The sequence below is a fragment of the Pongo pygmaeus genome, chromosome 9, assembly GCF_028885625.2.
Source record: "Pongo pygmaeus isolate AG05252 chromosome 9, NHGRI_mPonPyg2-v2.0_pri, whole genome shotgun sequence".
Taxonomy (NCBI): domain Eukaryota; kingdom Metazoa; phylum Chordata; class Mammalia; order Primates; family Hominidae; genus Pongo; species Pongo pygmaeus.
The window spans coordinates 63,907,947-63,925,727 of record NC_072382.2 but is presented as its reverse complement, the minus strand read 5'-3'; the positions used below and the strand labels follow the sequence as shown (position 1 = coordinate 63,925,727).

The window sequence follows — 17,781 nt, the reverse complement described above, 5'->3', positions numbered from 1 at the left end:
AGTTTCCCAGCTGGGCCCGGCTTGCAGGAGCTCAGCCCAGTGCTTCCTCTGCACTTGCAGACTTCGTCTCCCTGCTCCTCTTCTCTCCTCCCTCCAAGCCTCTCAATCTGACTCACCTTTTCCTTCATGTCTCCTGTGGCTGCTTTTTTGGATTCGCCTTTCTTCTCCCAGGAACGCCGTGTCTCAGGGATAGGTAAGCCCGTCCTGTGCTCTTCCTCTGGCCCTCCTGTTCACTCTTGCTGCCCCAAGCCGGAGGAGGCCACACCCAGCCCATCACCTCCTCTGAAAAGGCAGGTAGGGCTCCTTCCAGTGGATGCTGTTTTGGTGAAGCCAGAGGGGACTTTGATCCAGAGGGGTGGGGTCAGTGGCTCTTCCCACACCCCAAGTAGGGCTGATTGTAGATTTTCTGGACACTCCTTGATGTCACTACACTTATAGGTAAGAATAACCAAGTATGCAACATCACAAAATACATTTTATTGATCCCTTAGCCAGTCAGAGGTATCAGTTGACCAAATACCATGCTCTCGATGGTGCTGCTAGGGAAAAATAAACTGTACCACAGGGTATTTTGTATGATGCCCTATGACACTAAGCATTATCTGCAGACCATTCAAATAGGCTGATTTCCATATCAATGAAAAAGTGATGTTGGAATGGGCCCAGGTGGCCACTTGGCTGGACCCATTGAAGGGGTAAGGCTGGGATGTGGTGAAGGCCTTCCCGGTGCCAGAGTAGCTGAGGACCTGCATAGCGGGCAGGAAGGCAGCTGGCAGTCACGGAGTGTGGCTTATGGCAGGTAGTGCTCCTGAGTTTGGAATCTGAACCGAATCACTATTATTGACCATAAGCCACAAAGTTGTCTGGTCAGCATTAGGATTTGTGTGTTGCTCCCAGATGGTGGAGGTTGAGTAAGGTCAGTGTGAATACAATGAAGCAATTTTATGTCTGTCTGCCTCGCCTGGGGAGCTTTTAAAAAACTGCCAATGTCTCATGCCCAGTCCAGAACAATCCAATCGAAATCTCTGGGGGTTGGCCCCAGGCTTGGATGGTTTTTTTTTAAGTGCCCTAAATGACAGTATGCAGCTAGGATTGAGAACCAGCATCGTAGAGGTTTTGATTCAGGGGGTTGGGGGTGAGGCCCCAGACCGTGTATTGTGAATGAGGAGGCCAGGCAATTTTGATGCAGGTGGTGGAGAGTCAACACCTGGGGCTAGTTTGGAATCTTACTCAGGGTTGCACCTGGTGCGCCCTTTGTCGCTGGTCTTCATGGGGGATCCCTCATGGTGAGGGTGTATGAAAGGGCGGCAGTAGGGAAGGAAGCTTAATTTTCCCTCTTTCCCAGTTCCCCTCTGTGGTCGTGACGGGGCACGTGCTCAGAGAGCTCAAGCAAGTGTCTGCCGGCAGCGAGTGCCTGAGCAGGCCCTGGAGAGCCAGAGCCAAGTCTGACCTACAGCTGGGTGGGACAGAAAATTTCGCTACCCTGCCTTCTACCCGCCCGAGGGCTCAGGCTCTTTCCGGGGTGCTGTGGCGGCTGCAGCAAGTGGAGGAAAAGATTCTCCAGGTGAAAGACTCACTTTTTGCCCGTCTCTGTCCGTGTCTGGGTGACTTCCTTTCTTCCCCTCCCTCCTCCTACCCAGGCGGGTTCCTCCTCCCTCTGCCCACCCCTTCTCTCATCCTGCTGTGTGTGGTGAGCAGGCAAGGCCCCCGGCTGCCCCCCTCACCCACTTCTTGGAAGCAACTGTCTCAGTCTCTGTCGCTATCTCTCTTTTCTTTCTCCTTTCTCACCTTCACTGCAGAAGAGGGCTCAGAACTTGGCCAACAGGGAATTTCACACAAAGAACATTAAGGAGAAGGCGGCTCACCTTGCCTCCATGTTTGGACACGGGGATTTCCCGCAGGTAAACATGGGGCTTTCAGAGCCCCCAGGAACCTGATGCTGGACATCCAGCCAGGTAACCTTGAATCAGGCTCTGAGCTCAATTTTCTCCTCCTTCCTCCTTTTATAGCGTGAGGAGCTCTTTATTTTTCAAGCCACCAAATAATACAAGCTGGCATCTAAAAAAGACCCAAATGCGAAGATTCAAAATAAGTAAATACATCATGAGAAAGGAAAAACTAAGATAGGAAAGTAAACTCAGATCCAGAAAGGCATTACTATAAGAAGCACAAGCCGGTAGACCCTAGATATTTTCCAAGCAGTCTCTGAGCTTCCTAAGGGTCAACACAAAGAGGAAACAGTCATCAGTTGCAGAATCACAGTGCCTTTACCCAGTTGCTTGTGATGTTTTTGAGTGGGAGAGAAATCTCCCTGTGGCCCTGATCAGGAAGATACTGAATCATGAGGCCAACCACATGCTGTAACTGGGGCTCTGCTTCCCCAGGGGATAAAGTCAAGCCAACAAGAATGGCTTTGCCTTAGAATTAGGAAGTACAGCCTCCTCCAAGCCGGGTACTTATTTGGAAACTTGCTGAAAAGAAGAGCGTGTGCTCAAGAGGAAATGAAAGAGTTGATAATGAGATCCTACAGGTGGGTGTATGTGTAAAGTCCTCCCTCCCTCACAGCACGCCTGTCCCTAGAACTTGCCTCTCCACTGTTTTCACTTAGTCTCCTCTTCTGCTACTTGGTGGAGTCATTGGCGTGGGAAGGATGCTTTACACTTCGTTCATTTTTAGGATTCCACATGCCTGCCAGGAGGCTAGCACAGTTGCCTGCTGCAGCTATAGAGGCCCCTGCTGTGGCCACCTGCCCTAAAGCAGCCCAGGGTTCTCCTCTCCTAAGCTCGCAGCTGCTACTTCATACCAAGCTCCAGGGTGAGGGCTTTGGTAATTGGCATTGGTGTCTGAGGCAGATGTAGGCAGGAACGGATTGAATCTGCATGAGCTATTTTGGTGTGACAAGGGAGCTGGAATAGTTGCAGCAGAATGCAGTGTAACCAGGAGCCAGATAATCCTTTCTGGCTCCAAAGACAGGGGTTTCTGTGTTGTCCTGAGACATGGGTCTCCTTTCTTTGCCCTCTTGAGTGCACAGGCATGGGACTGCATGATCGAGACATGTATCACCATGTGTGACTCCTGGGATAATGCTTGTTTCTTCTATTTCTGTTCTGTGCAGAATAAACTACTCTCTAAAGGCCTGTCTCATACTCATCCTCCGTCTCCTCCCTCTTGCCTTCCGTCTCCTGATCCAGCTGCTTCTTCCTCTCCATCAACTGTTGACTCTGCTTCTCCTGCCAGAAAGGTAGTTGTCCTGAACAATTTGCTTTCCCCATTCACTGCATGTTCCCAGATGTTCTCATGCTCCACTTGACCTGCACAGACAAACATCTTGAGCCTGGCTTGGCTGGAATACAAATTTGTAAGATATTTTACACCAGTGCTGGATTCGATTTTGTTTTTGTGTTAGAGCACACAACACAGCAGAACAGGCAGTGTAGAAAAGCTTGCCAAACAGGGCTCATTCATTCAGCAAGCATTAATCAGGGCCCACCATATGCTACCCTTTGTGCCAGATGCTGAGAAAACAGAGAGGGCGGTGCAGTTCCCTTACTACAGTTGAGATGGGAAATAGCACATTAGCATAGAAATAAGTGACATTTTTATAATATGAAATATCACATCACATATTGCTGATATTTGCCTGTTTTGTCCTAATAAGATGGCAATTTCACATGATAACGTAACACTATTCATTCATTCTATAAGAGGTTTAAAGGGCAAGATTGTAGGAATGCAGAGGGGAGAAGACTGGGAGGTAATGCAGAGAAGGTAATATGGGAACTGAGTGAGTGTTGAAGGTTCCATGGGGGGATTTTGCTACAGAGAAGTTTAGGAGAGGGGCTAGCCTGTGCAAAGGCAGGCAGGCAGGGCTTATGTGACATGGAAAGATGGAATGTCTGGTATGACTTGAACTTGGGGATAAAAGTATTTATGGGGGCATGGAGAGTGGAAGTGAGCACACTCTGTGTAAAGGAATTTCATTTTATCCTCTGGGTCATAGGAAGCCACTGCAGGATCTACTCTGTGTTCTAGAAGTACAGCTCAGATAGTAGTGCAGAGATCAGCATGGAGGATAAGAAGAGTGGGGAGCTAACTTTGGTTAAGTAGTTAATGAAATGGACTCACAAACAATGATTAAGACTGGGTTTTGGGGTGCTTTTCATGTTTTTCACTTGTCCTCCTGTTACCTCCTGTGCTGAGAACAATACCAGGCTGGGGTGGGAGAGGGTCTGTCTTCTGGGAAGGCTGGCCTCTGGAATGAATGAATCTAGAAATAGGCGTGAAGCCTACCTCGTGAGCTGTTGCTCATGGAGTAGGTTTGGAGTCTCCCCCACTCCACCCGCCAACTGTGCTTCTCTGTTCACAGCCAATGTGTCTGGCTCCCACCGAGGCTCTGTGTGTCATGCTGCATGTGCCGCTGCCAGAAGGAGTGCTGGTCTGTTTCTGTGCTGTTAGACTGATGCACAAACCAGCTCCATGATATTGCATTAGTGAAAAATTAGAAGCTGCCTCTTGGTGTGTAATTGGGGGTCCCACCCCTGTTGGCCTCCACCTCTGTGAGGAGAACGGTATAGGTAGAGTCCCTAAGAAAGGAGCAAGGAATCTTACCAGCCCCATCCCATCTGAGGTCCCCAGTGTGAATGGGAAGCACCCCAGAAAGGGCAGCAGCAGGTAACACAGAGAAACGCTAACATGATCTTCAATGCCACTGAAAATAGCCATGGTCAGCATATCAAGATCCCCAGCCACCTGCTCCAGGTCAGCCACAGGCCAGCTGTTTGACCTTAAGTCTCCTGACCTATCTGGGCCTCCTCCTCCTCAGTAAGAGTGGTTCTGGGCTCATGTTACAATGAGCAACATGGCTGGAGACAGGCATTTTTGTCATCACCATCAGCAAGGTTGCAGGGTAGGCTTTTTGCCCAGTTAGGGAAAGGGACCTTCCCCAGGGTATACTCCCTACTATGGGAAAAGGTCATGGCACCCTTAGCAGGATGGTGGGAGGGGAGAAGGCACCTGGGCACAGACCAGGCAGTGGCTTGTGCCCATAGTTGGTCAGCCAGGCCCACACCTTGCTTCTCTCTGGCCCAGCCCCCTCCAGCTGACTGGGCCCTTCAGGGTAGAGCTAGGCAAAGCTTTCTCTTGTCCCTGCCTTTCTCTCATCCCCAGGAAAGTCTTGCGTGGTCACTGTTGGGGCCAAAACTGCTGCAAGAAAAGCTCCTACACCTCCCAAATACCCTGACTTGGTTTCCGCTGGGCATTAGATCCTTCTAAGAGAGAGCAGGGAGCAGCCTGCTGGGAACATGCAGAGCTGCTGGGTAAGACAGAGATGCTGTCAGCCACTAAGCGTGTCGCCATCACATCATCATCACACCGGCTGAGGCCCTGCCTGCCGCTGTCTCTGGCTCTTCAAGCAGCCCTCCCCTGAGGACTCGGCTCCCTATCAGCCATTAATTAATTTTGCTCCTCCAGAAGGGAGGCCACTGCTGATCTCCAGAAGGGAGTCTGTGGCATGGCTGCTGGCCATTTGCCATGCTGGTGAGCTCTTGCAAGAAGAAGAAGGCACTGAGCCTTTGCACAGCTGGGCAGGGGGGCCCTTCACTGGGCTGGGAGCTACTCTTCAGTCCTCCTGGGTCAGAAGAGCACTGAGCATTGCAAAAGGAGCTTTCTCCACCAATGTCACTCTGAAAGCCAATGTGTGAACATTCGTTCATTCAACAAATTTAATTTTTTTGTTTTTTTGGAGACAGGGTCTCTCTCTGTCACCCAGGCCAGAGTGCAGTGGTGTGATCATAGCTCACTGCATCCTCAAACTTTGGGACTCAAGTGATGCTCCTGCCTCAGCCTTCCACCTCTGAGTAGCTGGGACTATAGACGTGAATCGCCACCCTCAGTAAACAAATATTTATTGAATGAAAATCCATTGTTAGGCATTTCAGGCTGTCAGGATATGCATCGATGAATAAGAGTTAAATCCCTGCCCTAATGAGGCTTACACCCTAGTAGCCTACAACAATCAATATATCAGTAAATTATATAATGTGTTAGAGGACAAGACAATATTTCCTATGAAAAAATTAGAGCTGGTGCTGGGGACCTGGAATGCTGGGGAGGGAAGGGTGGCAATTTTAAACGGAGTGGTTGGGTGGGGGCTGGAGAGCTCTTCCTGTGATCGTGAGAACTGAGCAGGAGCAGAGTCACAGGTAAGAAGGCAAAGGCTCAGGGAGGAGACTGGAGCCCAGCGTTCTGACTCCCAGGCCAGTGCTCTCCTGTGTCCTGCAGAAGCCACGTGTGCATGGAGGCCTTGTCAGAGGCCCAGAGGCTGTGTCCATGTAAACCCTCACACTCAGGGACAGGGAGGGCTTTGGGGTGGCCAACCCCAGATCTGCTGTCCCCACCTCTACAGCTTTGTTCCTTGCTTCTCCCCAGTTGTGGTAGAACAATTGCCCCATTTTTGTTCTTTTAAAAAATTCTATCTCCCAAGCCAGCGTTGGCCATTAGATGATGCAATTGGGCTATTTCGACAGCTTCCAACATCTTAATTATTGGCTGATGTTTATTTTACAGTATGGCTGGGAATGATGGAGGACCTCTTAGAATGGACTCTTGGGCAAGTCACTTAGCCTCTCTGTGCCTCAGTTTCTCTGAGTATCTACACTCGCAGGTTCATGCAGGTCACACTGTGAGGCCGTTTTAGACAGTTATGGATGGAGTGGTGAGTTTCTAGTTTCAAGCAGTCTTAGAAAGGATATTGCCAGCCTCACCCATTGCCTTGACTTCCCTCACTCCCCAAACTCTGCCCCACCATTGATTCAGCACTGGGCTTTGCACATGCAGAATTTGGCAGAATCACAACCTTCTCTAGGGAGAGAACTGGCTGTTCCTTAAAGTAGGTGATGACTTGGTGATAAACAGATTTATTCTATCCTGGTGCAGCTCAGGGAGTTTCTCTCCTAGAGCCTGGGGCCTTAATGCTTCTTCCAAACAGATTTTGGGCTGCTCTTTTTGCTCAATTGACCCAAGTTCGCCTGAATCCAGGGGAGCAAGAGGAAGAAAAATGCACTTGGAAACTGATGCTTAGTCCTTGGCAACTTCCTGGCAGGCAGCATGTCTCTGTTCCTGCCCTATGGTCTTCCACACCAATTCCGAGGATCCATGAATAATCATCTCCTCATGGGAACAGACTTAGCCAAACTTACTATGAGGAGCAATTGTTACAGGGATGCAAACTTGAGTTGCTGACTCCAAGGCAGGGAGCCAGGGATCTGCCTTCAGACTCCCCTTGCCCGCCCTCTCAGATTGATATTCCACTTTAAAATTCAGAGTGATGCTGTGGGTTTCTTGGCCTGAATGGTCACAGGGAGTCTTGAGGGCTCTCACGGGGTGCTCAGATCCTTGTCAGAGTCTGTCTTTCCAGGCTGTGGACTGTGAGACCTATGCCCAGTTTTATGTCCCCAGCACCATTTCCTCATCTATCCCACCAAACCAGCCCTCTTCTGTGATCTCGGCTCCCTATCAGCCATTAGTTACTTTCGCTCTTCCAGAAGGGAGGTCACTGTGCTGCTCTGGCCCATGGAATGGCTATTGGCTGCTGGCTGTTTGCCATGCTGTTGAGCTCTTGCAGGAACAAGAAGGCACTGAGCGTTTGCACAGCTGGGCAAGTGGGCGGGGTGGGGGCCTTCACTGGGCTGGGAATTGCCCCTCAGTCCTCCAGGGTCAGAAGAGCACTGAGCATTGCAAAAGGAGCTTTCTCTACCCTTGAGGTGTTTGTTTTAAAACTGGATTTGTAAGGTTTACTCTAGAGATTTGCATAGTAGAGAGAAACAGGGAAATGCTGGGAAGTTTTGCTGAGGCAACTTGCCTTTGTTTGACCTGGTAGGAGGATAAATCTCAGGGACAGGTCTCAAGGCTGCCTCCAACCTCACTGTTCCTCCTTCTATCCTGGGAATAGAGCTAGGCAACCTTTTGGAGGTCTCCTGTGTGCATCCCAGCTTGGGGGATTTTAATTTGCAGAGTGCTGGTGTGGAAGAAGGATATGAGTTTCAAATCAGACTTGAGTTCATAGCACCAATTACTCACTGTGTGGCCTTGGACAAGTTTGTGAACCTCTCTGAGCATTAGTTTCCTAACCTATAAAATGGAGAGGACAGCAGCTACTCTTGAGGGTAACTGGAATACTGCAATGTCCTAACCTATGCAAAATGCCTGAAGTATCCTGTAAAGCTTCTCTTTCCCCAGTGGAAGAGAATTCGGAAAGAAAGTTTTTTTTACCTAAAATGCGTGTTGATCCCTCTCTTTCTAAAGGAAAAGAAGTCACCTTCAGGGTTCCATTTTCATCCCAGCCATTTCAGAACAGTGCATCCTCAGGTGAGTTAGAGCCTCCCTGAACTTCAGCTGCCTCACCTGCAAAGGGGGATTATCAGACCCACCTGCAGGGCTCTGGGAGTTAAGCACATATGATCAGCAGCAGTACAGTGCCTGGCACCAGGGGACAAAGGTGGGCAGACATGTGCTCGTATTGGGAGCTCACAGCCCCTAAAGCCTGCCTGCGTCTCAGCTCTGAACTCGTAATTTCCAGACACCCTTGAACACAGTGATTTCAGTTCTTTGCTTGCCCTCCTACCCCCAGCCCTGGGCATATGGCCAAGGAATCAGGTCCAACAGGCTGTCCTCTGATGTCTTCTCATACAGGGACTCCTCAGTGAGGATGTCCTTGCCCAAGTGGATCCAGCAGACCACCTCTGGCCCTACCTGTCAAAAGCTCCCCTTCCTGTGAGCCCTCTGTTCTGAGGCCCTGCACATTCTGCTCTCACAGCTGCCTTACCCATGTGGGCTTGCTCGATGCTCCTGGCAGGCTGTGTGGCCACAGGTGGCCAAACTCAGTGGAGAAGTATAGCTGGGACACCTGGTAATCTTGGCTCAGTTCCAGGCACAGGGAGGAACGTTTCCATTGTTCTCACACAAACAGGGCCCGGAGCCTGCTTTTTCCTGCATTCACAGTATCTACCTTGTGCCAGGAATGTCGAGGTGAATAAGACAGGTCACTCAGGGAGTGCAAACTGAGGGAGAGATGGGCCAGCTCGGTGCAGTGTGAGGAACGCTCTGATATCCAGGCGGGGACCATCATATTCTGCGTGGGGTCACAGGATCACTTGGAAAATGCCTCTTTGTAAAGGTCTAGCCATCGTCTGCAGCCTCTGGCATGGGTGCGTGTGACAACAGCTGCGTCGCCGTGTTTCTATCTAGATTGGCTCTGGGGAGAGGAGGCAGGGAGCTCATCCTGTGTGGGCCATGCCACTCTTGTGCAGAGGAAAGTGATTTAAGACAAGAGAGAAGTCCCAGAACATGGATATGCAAAGCTGCACAAATGGCCGTGCTTTGTTTTAATTTTTGTGGGTACGTAGTAGGTGTATATATGCATGGGGTACGTGAGATGTTTGAATACAGGCGTGCAATGTGAAATAAGCACATCACAGAGAATGGGGTATCCATTCCCTCAAGCATTTATCCCAATGGCCGTGCTTTGGACTCACTGTCTGCCGAGTGCGTCCTTCATGGCCCAGGTTCTTTCAGGAGTCTTTTCCGCAGCCCTGCAAGGTTGGTGGGGGTCTCTCCATTTTACAGATGAGGAAGTTGAGGCTCACAGAAGGGAAATGGTGTATGTGAGGTTAACCTCATGTAATGCGAGATGATTGCCCTCCTGAAATGTTCTAATTAATTTGCTGAAAAGTAATTAGAATTCAAAAGGGAGGAAAAGGTAATGAAAAACACCTAAATTCTTGAAAATTACAGGAATATTGAGAGATATTTAAAGAGTTGCAAAAGCAGTCCCATGGGACTTCGAAATTACTAATTCTTAAAAAACCAGTGGCTGGAACATGGTCATCTCTGACCAGATCATCAGATTGCCCAACTTTGCATTTAGACGAATTGTTCCCAGCCTAATTATAAGCTCTTCTCTTGACCAGCCTCCCCAGGAGTGTGGTATCTTGCCATCAATGCATGCTTCTCTTTGGTAGGAACCACTGGACTGGCTCTAACCCTGAGGTCCACACCAGGGTGACTTATCTGGGATTTCTCCATGAGTCGAGCATTTATTTCTCAGGATGGTAAGAACCTGAGCAGTGCTACTCAAAGTGAGGGCCACAGGCAGGGACTGGGCTGTAATCCCATCATTATAGCAAGTGAGAGAGAGTAAGTGTTGGAAACTTGTAGAACCATTTGATATTGCCACACATTCAAGTGTGTGATCATATTTCTAGTTTATTTTCATTGTATCTGGAAATAACAGGCCATAATGGATTAAATATTTAAAAAGAAAAAAACCTATCATTAGCCACAGATAGTTTGAGGAGCAATGAGCTAGCAGAAGCCAGCTAGTTAGTTATATCCTCACTCTGAGAGCCAGTAAGACTGTCCTGCTGTCAGGAAATAGAAGATAACCCTTGATGCCCAGGGCAACATTCACCTTCACGTTGGCCTTTGGGGTGGGCTTCAAAGGCTCTCCCCTCATCCCAGGAGACAAGTTCTCCATCACTTTATTTCCCTGTGGCCTCTCAAAGAAGTGCTGGTCTACCTCTTGGTGATTCTGGAATGCATTTCATCAGGTTGGGAAGGGCAGGTAGGAGACCAAGTACTGACTTCCTTAAGGGTGCTTCCATTTTACTTTAAAAAAAAAAAAAAAGAAAAGAAAAAGAATGTCACCCTCTCGGGGTGGATGTGTGAGTGCCACGGGGAGAAAGGGGGCTTTTGGACCTAATGAAAGGTGGGACCAGGTGTGGTCTTCATCCTGGATCCCCTGTGCAGATGACCCAGACTGTGCCCTGTCCTGTAGGACAATGGAGCAGCTCTGCAGCTGCTCAGTTTTGGCAGCACCTCCCAGCAACCTCGCAGCCCTCTGCATGCTTCAGTAATGCCTCCCCAAGTCAGGGTTGCTCAGAAGCTCCATGTACAAAGTGCTTATTAGCTAAGTAGTTAATAAGGTCTCATTAGGGATTTGTATTAAAAGCTCCAAAAAGTATAGTCCCTGCTTACTCAAGGGAGGCAGTAATTGTGCATGGGTATCTTGGCATCACTGTGGTGCCTTTCTGGGAGAATACTGTGGAGCCAGTTCACACACTGGGCCAGTGGAGGCAGTCACAAAAGGCGCAGGGCAGGCAGTGCTGAGATATAACTGACCTCCCTGCCTTTCCTCCCACAAAGCCCAGGAAGTCCTTTGTATCCTACAGGCCCTATCTGAGGGGCCAAGTTGGGGGCCCCAGCAGGGGATGGAACATCAGGCAAACAATGGCTTATTGTCCTGAGCTGATACACCTGAACCTTTCTTGGAAGCAGGGGCTAAATTTCTTGGCATTTGTGGCCTCCTGGAAATGGCAGACAGTATGCTTAGAAGCAGAATCCTAATCCCTCCCAGGTTGGGCCAGAGTAGAGGCCGGGGTGGAAGGGGGAGCCAGGCCTGACAGCTGCTCCCAAGAAGTGGCAGGCTTGGTAAACTCTGATGAGGTCCCATCTGTCTAAGTTCAAGGGATCAGACACCCCCAGCAAGCCTGCATCCATGTCCTCTGCAGGCCCCAAAGCCACACACATGGTCTGGAGTGACCATTCCAAAGTTGCTGTAATGTTGGGCTTCCTAATGAGAAAGGGAGCAAGGGGCTCCTGGGCTTTGTTCGCACCAGCCTGCCAGGCACTTCTTTCCCTGCTCAGCCCTATTTAGTGCCTGTGCTTTTGCTGGAAGCCAGTGAGTTAGCCTTAGGCCCTGACGATGGGCACTGCTACCAGGAATAGGGGAGCTGTGGTGAGCCCATCATCTGCTTTGCAGTTCCCTGGACTCCCTGGTTTATATTTGAGGCATTCTCTTATCAGTTTAGATGTGGCCTCCCAAGGGCAATCTTGGGTTTTGATGGAGGTCATCATTTCACCCACACACAAGTTACTGTTATTTGGTGTGGTGATGGATATCAACCCCTGCCCAGAGGCCCTGCAGCCTCCATTGCTGCTCTCTCTGGCCACATCTCCCAGAGGCTGGGTTCAGAAGCTGGGGAGGACCTAGAGCTTCCCTCCCTCTATGATCTTGGGATCAGGAGCAGTGTTTCTAGAATCTCATGCTATGTGTATTTACCTCCCCCAAGAAGAGACTGCAGTGATACCAGGGTGGGCTTCCAAAGCGGGCTTCCAGAGCTGGGGGTGAGGGGTGAAGGGGAGAGCAAGCTGGGATTTGCAGAAGAGGGTATGTGTAATTGTGCCATGTCTTTGGGCTGTCAGCTTCCACCCCTTCCCCAGCTCTTTGACACCTTGGTGGGGGTCCAGGCATTTGTAGGTACCCTCAGGAGCACAGGCACCCTCAACCTGTCACTGGGCCATGCACCCCAGGGCCCAGGCAGAGCTGCCACCTTGCTGTCTCCAAGCTGACCTTGACTGGCGCTGGCTCTGGAGCCTGCTGCAGTCCCCATCCTGTCCTACCTGCCCAGTGTGAGCCCATTCCACATACTGCTCTTGTTGGCAGGGTGGGCTGTGGTCCTCCTGGGAGGGACCTGGGAGCTTCAAGACAGGCTAGGGCAGGCTGAATCTAGAGGAGGGGAGGGAGGGAGGAATCAAGGTATAAGAAAAAAACTGCTTCTCTCCACTCTTACACCACTCACCTCCGGTCACCAAATAAAGTGGGGATGTTTCTCCCCACCAACAAAATCTATAAATGGAAAGGTTTTCCCTGAGTTCTGCGAGCCATCCTTGCAAATTAGTTAAACCTGAGGAGGGAAACACGGTTACTGGTTTATTATACAGGATCTTATCAGGGATATGGAGGAACAGCCAGGTGAGGAGAGGCACAGGGCAGGGCTTGTGGGAAAGGGTGGGCACCTCCACGCCCTTTCTGGGGCACTGCCCTTCAGGGGCCTCTGCATGGTCCGTCCTCCAGAAGCTTCAAACCCTAACCTTTTCGGTTTCTATGGAGGCTTCGTTATGAAGGGCATGATCGATTATATCATTGGCTGTTGGTGATTAACTCAACCTTCAGCCTCTCCGCCCTTGTAGGTCAGTGTGTGGGACTGAAAGTTCCAACCCTTTAATCACAGGGTTGGTTCCCCTGGCAACCAGCCCCATCCTGAAGCTATCCAGGAGCTCAAGAGTCACCTCGTTCCACAAAGGATGCTCCTATCACCCAGGAAATCCCAGGGGATTTAGGATCTCTGTATCAGATGCTGCTGTCACTCAGAAAGATACAAAGGTCTTAGGAGCTCTGCCTCAGGAACCAGGGGGCAGAGTCCAAATATGTATTTCCGACGATATCACAGTATCACACAAGGTAGTCCTGGCCCAGAGCCTGCTAAGTGCCAGGCAATAGGACACACATTCTCTCCCACAGTCCTTCCCACAAACTCGGGAGACAGGTATAACTCTCCCCATTTTACTAAATGAGGAACTGAGCTCAGAAGTTCTGTGCTTTATGCCAAGTCTCAGCACTGGCCCGTGGTGGAGCTGGGGCTGTACCCTTCCCCTGCTCTTGCTGGTCCCTGAGCAGCTGCCTGCAGCCCTCCGGAGACAAGGGGTCTCTGGAAGAGGGTGGCCGCAGTCTGGCAGTCTACCTTTCTGTCTGAGGGGGCTTGGTTCCTGATTTTCTTCTCTTCTTTCCTTGGCTTGTCTAACTCGCAGGTTTTGGGGGCTTCTGGGTAATGATGGGTCTGAGTACCACGTTTACCCCATGCCCCTGCTGAGTGAAGCTGTGAATGCCCCAGGGCTAGGGGGCAGGAGACCAGAGTACAGTCTGGAATCTTGAATTTATTTGCTAAGCGGCTTCAGATAGACCGTTCCCTTCTCTGGGATTCATGTACACATCTGTGCAAGGAGAGGCTCAGGAACTTCAGAAGTCCTTGTACCACATAGTGGATGTAACAGTCCCATGGCCCACCCAGGACTAAAAGGCTTTTGGTTTTTAATCTTTTTTTCCTCGAATTTTTTTATTATGTTAAAATATACATGACATAAAATTTACCACCTTAACCTTTTTTTTTTTTTTTTTTGAGACAGTGTTTTACTCTTGTTGCCCAGGCTGGAGTGCAATGGTGTGATCTTGGCTCACCACAACCTCTGCCTCCCAGGTTTAAGTGATTCTCCTGCCTCAGCCTCCCAAGTAGCTGGGATTACAGGCATGCACCACCATGCCCGGCTAATTTTGTATTTTTAGTAGAGATGTGGTTTCTCTATGTTGGTCAGGCTGGTCTTGAACTCCGGACCTCAGGTGATCCGCCCATCTCGGCCTCCCAAAGTACTGGGATTACAGGCGTGAGCCACCACGCCCGGCCGGCCTTAACCATTTTTTAAGGGTACAGTTTAGTTGTATTAAATACATCCTTCATGTGCAACCCTCACCATCCTCCCACTCCAGAACTCTTAGTTGTTGTAAAACTGGAACTCTGTACCCATTAAACAACAGCAACCACTGTTCTACTGCCTGTCTCTATGATTTTGACTACTCTAGGTACCACATATAAGTGGAATCCTAGAGTACTTGTGTTTTTGCTGCCACGGGGTTTTATTTATTTTCTTTTCTCCACCCCCAGAATCCCCACATTCTGCTCCTGGCTGGTTTTGCTTCTCCTGGGTCGTGGGGTGCTATTTGCATGTGGGTGAGGAGCCCTCTCCCCATCCATCCTGCTTGTGTTTTCCTCCTGGGTACTAACTGGCCTCTACCTTTGTCTCTGTCTCCTCTGCCTCTGCTCTTGGTTAGCTGACGGTAGGGAAAGTGTCCAGCGGAATAGGGGCTGCAGCTGAAGTCCTGGTCAATCTGTACATGAATGATCACAGACCTAAGGCCCAGGCCACCTCTCCAGACCTGGTAAGGACATGCACCCCCAGCCTTCACCCACAGACACTGGCTCTGGCGTCCCAGGGCAGGCACATGGGATGTGGAGAGGATGCCCTGGCCCTCCCGAGGCGCCTCTTCTCTTGGAACAAGAGGGGGCTGAGAATGAGCTGAATCAGGGCAGAAGTTAAAGGGAGCCTGCATTTCCTTAAAGACAGATCTCACTCAGGTCCCCTGCGGTCTTTTTGAAAATAGAGATCTTCCTGCTGTCTGTGGCTTTGGAGAACGGCCTGGTAGAAAGGCCCAGGTGAGGCCGTGAGTGTAATTGAATGGCCCTCACTTTCAATGTTTAGTGTCCAACCTGAACAGACTGTGCATTGGATTGAGAAAAAAGTCATGGGGAAAATATCCCTTTGATTTGAATTCTCTCTTTCTCTAAACTAGGCTGCTCGCTGCCATCACCAGGAATTTTAGTTGACCATTCTTTGTTTGCTTTTGGCACATTGCCCTGGAATCGCCCAGGGGTACTGCTGCCCTGGCCCGTGCCCTCCCAATTCACAATTAGGACTATAACTGACCAGATTTGATGCCACAAGCTTTCCCCACCCAACCTGTGCTACTGCAGGGGAACAGGACACCTAAAACATCCTCAGCGGGCCAGTTTCAGGACCTTTGTCCAGAACCAGGTGACACTTAATCCCAAGGACAGATCCTGGAAAGAATATCATGGGGTAGACAGGTTTGTGAGTAAAACCCACTCCGTCAGACCAGGATCACTCCCACCCCAAAACCAGAGCAGCCAATCTAGGGAAGAGCCCCTCCCAGGCCCACCTTGTTGTCTCTGGCCTGCCTGGGAGTACAGTTCACAGCAGCCCCTGCAGGGTTGGGGTCTGGGTTGAGGGCGTATCTTCGTACCCCTCCCTCTTTGCTGCAGTGGCAGGAACAGGAAGCAGAAGCCCACGAGGTCCCCAGCATTCAGTGTGGAATTTCTAAAAGCCTTGGCCTGGCATTTGAAGGCTCGGGATAAGCCCTAATACACCCACTCTTCTCTCCCGATCCCCAGGAATCTATGCGAAAGTCATTTCCCCTTAACCTGGGAGGCAGCGACATGTGTTACTTCTGTAAGAAGCGTGTGTATGTGATGGAACGGCTGAGCGCTGAGGGCCACTTCTTCCACCGGGAGTGTTTCCGCTGCAGCGTCTGTGCCACCACCTTGCGCCTGGCCGCCTACACCTTTGACTGCGATGAAGGTAACCCCAGGGGCCAGGGCAGCACTGGGCTCTGGCCTTGGCCTCAGGTGTGACCTTGGCTCGGGTTCCTGTCCGTCTGGTGGCTCTAGGATACCCGACACATACCCAAAAGGAAGTATGATGTCATCAGGAAAGCTGCTCAGGGAGACTGGGAGCTCCTGCTAGAAGGGGAAGCTGCCTGTGGTCCCAGGGAAGGGGTAGCATCAGCACTGTGGTGTGGCATACCAGGTCCTGGTGGGCACCTGTGTGCCCAGGGCTCTATGTATCTCTTCTTATGTAGCCTCACCACCCTCCATTGTCCCTGTATGGCCAAGAAAATCCAACCTGATACCCTCCGTTGCATGCTCAGCACCACACCTGGCATACAGTAAGGTTCACCAAATGATGCAATGTTAATATTACTTACATAGTATGTGTTTTTAAAATAACCATCATAATGACATTCCCTCTGATAAGCAGCCTAACAAAGACATCAATGGAGGAATCATGCTCATCGGAATGAATGATTATTTTCTAATTTTCAGCACTTGACATTTGCTCTGTCATCTATAACGAGAGGCAGTATAGCATGGCGCTCAATACACACCCTCAAACTAAAGTACCTGGGTTCGACTCTACACTCTACCACCTCCTAGCCATGGGACCTTGGGCCTGTGATTTAAACTCTTGGTCCCCCAGTTCCCTCATCTGTAAAATGAGGTTAACGGTAGTCCTTAGCTCTCAGGGTGGTTGTGATAACTGACGAGTTAATTCATGTGAAGCTCATAGCATCATGCCTGGCATACAGTCATTCCTATGTAAGTGTCCCCTACTGTTACAATTTTTACTATTGCTATTGTTACCCGTGTAGCAGTGAGCAAGGAAGGCTTTTCTGGAAGGCGCACAGTGGGCCTGGGCAGTGGCAGTTTCCCAGTGTGTGCCCCATCTGGGTCTTTTCCTCCCCATCACCGCTGCCATTTGCTCTCAGCCTTTCCCACCCGCCAGGTATTCCACAAAGAAAGATTGAGGGTGTTCATACTCGAAGCTGTCCATTTTGCTGCCTGACAACTGGTCTTATGAAGAAACTTGGCCTCAGTTTGATTTGGGGATTTTTTTTTTCATGTTGTCCTATTTATTATAAAGGTTGCAGAGGAGCAGCCAGATGGAAAAGAGGCATGGAGTATGGTAGGGAGAAGGGGCTCAGAGCTCCCATGCCTCTCCGGGTGTGGGCATGCCACCCTACGGGAGCTGGCATGGTTTGAAGGTCTTAGCCACATCCCCGGGAGCCCCCCATTGCTGGAGCTTGTCTCTGAGGCAGCAAAGGGCCCTCCTACCTCATCTCAGTGCCACTTCTTTAAGGAAGGTGACAGAAGCCGTTTCCCAAGTTTGAGCCATCCTGGGCTATTTCCATCATTACTATTTTCTGACTTGGACAGTGGCGGGCACTTGGCTCTTGTCTCCTTAGCTCTAGTTTACAGGATAAAAATTTTTCTGTATGTGCGTGCCTCTTTTTACAGGCAAATTTTACTGCAAGCCTCACTTCATTCACTGTAAAACCAATAGCAAACAACGGAAGAGACGGGCAGAGTTGAAGCAACAAAGAGAGGTATGTTTGTCTCGAACATGCTGGTGAAACGGGGAAAGCCCCTTGATAAGGGTTTCCAGTGATCCTCAAAGTTAGGCCAGCTTTTCTGGCCCTAGAGGGATTCAGATGACTCACAGTTAAAGAAGAAAGCCTCTGCTTCCTGGTGTGGAGGG

General features: G+C 50.1%; 1 protein-coding gene across 24 annotated transcripts in view; it reads left to right on the top strand.

Annotated features, from left to right (window-relative positions):
• MICAL2 (microtubule associated monooxygenase, calponin and LIM domain containing 2) overlaps positions 1-17,781 on the top strand; it is a 244,390-nt gene that overhangs the window by 130,560 nt on the left and 96,049 nt on the right. For 9 of the 24 annotated variants that reach the window (XR_008492244.2, XR_008492243.2, XR_008492245.2 and 6 more), the window contains 8 exons: positions 172-294; positions 1,346-1,564; positions 1,800-1,901; positions 3,116-3,241; positions 8,302-8,364; positions 14,720-14,827; positions 15,858-16,044; positions 17,541-17,629. Coding sequence is in view for 18 of the 24 variants with exons in the window: in XM_054437600.2 (XP_054293575.2) it covers positions 172-294; positions 1,346-1,564; positions 1,800-1,901; positions 3,116-3,241; positions 8,302-8,364; positions 14,720-14,827; positions 15,858-16,044; positions 17,541-17,629 (1,017 nt within the window). In the remaining 6 variants the exon portion in view is untranslated. The remainder of the gene's footprint in view (positions 1-171; positions 295-1,345; positions 1,565-1,799; positions 1,902-3,115; positions 3,242-8,301; positions 8,365-14,719; positions 14,828-15,857; positions 16,045-17,540; positions 17,630-17,781) is intronic. The other 15 variants (XR_008492247.2, XR_008492246.2, XR_008492248.2 and 12 more) reach the window with 4 other exon arrangements.